Source organism: Hordeum vulgare, chromosome 7H (assembly GCF_904849725.1).
Source record: "Hordeum vulgare subsp. vulgare chromosome 7H, MorexV3_pseudomolecules_assembly, whole genome shotgun sequence".
Lineage (NCBI taxonomy): Eukaryota > Viridiplantae > Streptophyta > Magnoliopsida > Poales > Poaceae > Hordeum > Hordeum vulgare.
This window is the reverse complement of record NC_058524.1, coordinates 622,570,389-622,572,900: the sequence shown is the minus strand read 5'-3', so window position 1 is coordinate 622,572,900 and position 2,512 is coordinate 622,570,389. Positions and strand designations below refer to the sequence as shown.

General features: G+C 56.2%; 1 protein-coding gene across 1 annotated transcript; it reads right to left on the bottom strand.

The window, feature by feature from the left end:
* Positions 1-542: 542 nt before the first annotated feature.
* On the bottom strand, positions 543-2,265 carry LOC123409745 (expansin-like A4). The gene has a single exon (XM_045102607.1). The coding sequence runs from the start codon at positions 1,998-2,000 to the stop codon at positions 1,071-1,073; it is 930 nt and encodes a 309-aa protein (XP_044958542.1). The 5' UTR covers positions 2,001-2,265; the 3' UTR covers positions 543-1,070.
* Positions 2,266-2,512: the final 247 nt, after the last annotated feature.

The following is a 2,512-nucleotide window of genomic DNA, read 5'->3' as shown; positions in this document are numbered from 1 at the left end:
ACCTATCATTTCCAGGAGTACCGTGATGGCACAATGCCTAGAGGAAAAAAGGAGCACTTCAATTTCACCCATTCTTCACTTAGAAATGTCATCGAGAGGTGTTTTGGAGTCTTGAAGAACAAGTGGAGGATTTTGTTTCACTTGCCTAGTTATCCACAACAGAAACAAAGCAAAATCATTGTGGCTTGCATTGCACTGCACAATTTTATTAGACAAAGTCAACTCGTCGATATAGATTTCGACTTGTGTGATCAAGATGAAAATTATGTACCATTGTCTATGCCAATGACTACAACAAATGATTCAACAAATGAGATGGACAATGCTGCTATGAATCAATTCAGAGCTTGGGTCGCTGATGGGTTGTGGTCCTTGAAAGAACAATGATATGAACAAGTGTTCTTCGCTTATGTAATTTCTGTTATCTCAGTTGTTATGTACTCTCTCTTATTTTGGTTCTTATGAACAAATGTTAATTTGTTTGTATGAACAAGTGTTATTTCGGTTGTCACTATTTTGTAATTCGTTTGTATCAACAAAAGTTATGTGAACAAGTGTTTTATTATTAATGATAACATGGATTTATAAGTCCCTCTAAACAATCAGCTAAAGACTCGGGACTTAAAAGTTGGGACTTAAAAAGTCCTGTCACTCATGAAAGCCTTAGTCGGTAATTGATAAATCAGCAATAATGCTCTCATACTGTGCCAAAGAGGAAGACGACGAGCAGCGAAAACGGCAACTCTGTCATGTAATTCCAAGACCCAAACAGTTCTTCTCTGCATTAGTCCCTTCCCTTCCCTCCACACGTGAAGCTACGCGCCAACCTCCTCTGTTTAGAGCGGGACATGGCGGTCTTGTCCTAACCGAAGAGCTCGTCGTCGACCATGCGCACACATGCATGCATGTACTACGTCTCTGTTTGTACAGTGTACATGCAGCAATGGCGTCAATCGACATTCCGGCGGCCGCCCGGTGCGTGCGTGGCGTCGCCGTGGTCGTGCAGGTTGGCTCCCATGGACCATCGACCGGTCACTGGTTCATCCCTGGATGCATGCAAGGGGAGCGTGTCATCTGAGTTGCTCGTCGTCGTCGCCCTCGTGCATGGCGGAGCAGGAGGCGCCCCCGCAGGTGTTTGCGGCGACGTCGGTGATGCGCAGGCCGGTGTCGTAGACCGCGCCGGGCTGCCACTCGGCGGGGAGCACCACGCCGTCGGTGCGCAGCCACTTGCCGCCGGAGCCCGCGGTGACCACGAGCCGGAGCCGCAGTGGACCGACCGGCACCCGCGGCGTGCGCCACACCGACGGGGACACCTCGCGCCGGGTCATGTACTGCCACGACGTCTGCGACGGCGCGGCCTCGTTGCTAGTGCCACTGGCAGTGTTGTTGACCGCCTGGGCGAGCTCGACGGCGGCGATGTCGGTCTGGCCGCCCTGGTAGAGGAAGCGGAGGGCGAGGTGGCCCCTCTCCCTGCTGCTCGTCTCCTCTACTTTAACCGCCAGGTTCTTGCTCTTGTACGCGCAGGGTATCCTCCTGAAGTCCACGTCGACGGCCGCGTCCGTGCTCGCCGCTGGCGTGGTCATGGCGGCGAAGGCGTCCTTGGTGAGCAGGAAACGGCCTGCTCTTCTTGTCACGTTCGTCTCCGCCGCGTCGGCGACGACGACGACCTTGACGCCGCCCTCCGAGCACGGGCTCCGTCCCCGGCACCTGAGCTGGTAGCATGCGCCGCAGGCCCGACCTTTGTTAAAGAAGCCAGCGCTGACGGCGGCAATGTGGAAGCCCCCGTCGGCGGCCGCCGCCGTCGGACCACCATACCCGCACGCGGCGCCGGTGAGGACTCCGACGTCGGGAGGGAGGATGGACGCGGTGGAGCGGCGCGGGCACCAGCCGCAACGGTAAGAGCCATGAGCGCGCGTGGGAGGCGCCGAGGCCAGCAACAGGGTGAGGACGGCGGCCACGGCAGGGAAGAGTGTCGGGAGCAGCTGCGGCGCGGCGGCCATGATCGACGGTGGAGGTAGATGGAAGGATAGCCTGGCCTGCGGATCACCGATGGATAAGGCAGTTGGGATTGGAGAGGACGGTGGGTGCGCGGTGATTTAAGCAGAGCGAGCGGCATGGCACGGGCACGGGCACGGGGACGTGGGGAGCACCATCAAGACTCAAGAGAATAACCAACCGAAAACGACGGCACGCACCGGAAGGAAGAAATGGTTGTGAACTGGGTGGCTAGTTGGCTAGTGCGCGCGAGAGACTTTGGGCACACGATCGAGTCGAGAGTCGAGAGTCGAGACTCATGGGCGTCGATCTTGTCCGATCAGGACATACATGCAGGTACGACGATAGAGGGGTCGCTCTAGGAAAGCGATCTGCATGCGTCCTGGGCAACGAGCGCTGCCAGCCTACAAGGCCGTGTCGATGCCGTCCGTGATCTTGGAGTGACTGCGTGCGTTACTCTCAAATTCAAATCTCAATCGTGACCGAGCTCGCGACGGCAATAATTTCCATGTGACGG

Coding starts and splice junctions, on each gene's coding strand:
- LOC123409745 (XM_045102607.1), bottom strand. CDS start 2,000: ATGGCCGCCGCGCCGCAGCTGCTCCCGACACTCTTCCCTGCCGTGGCC.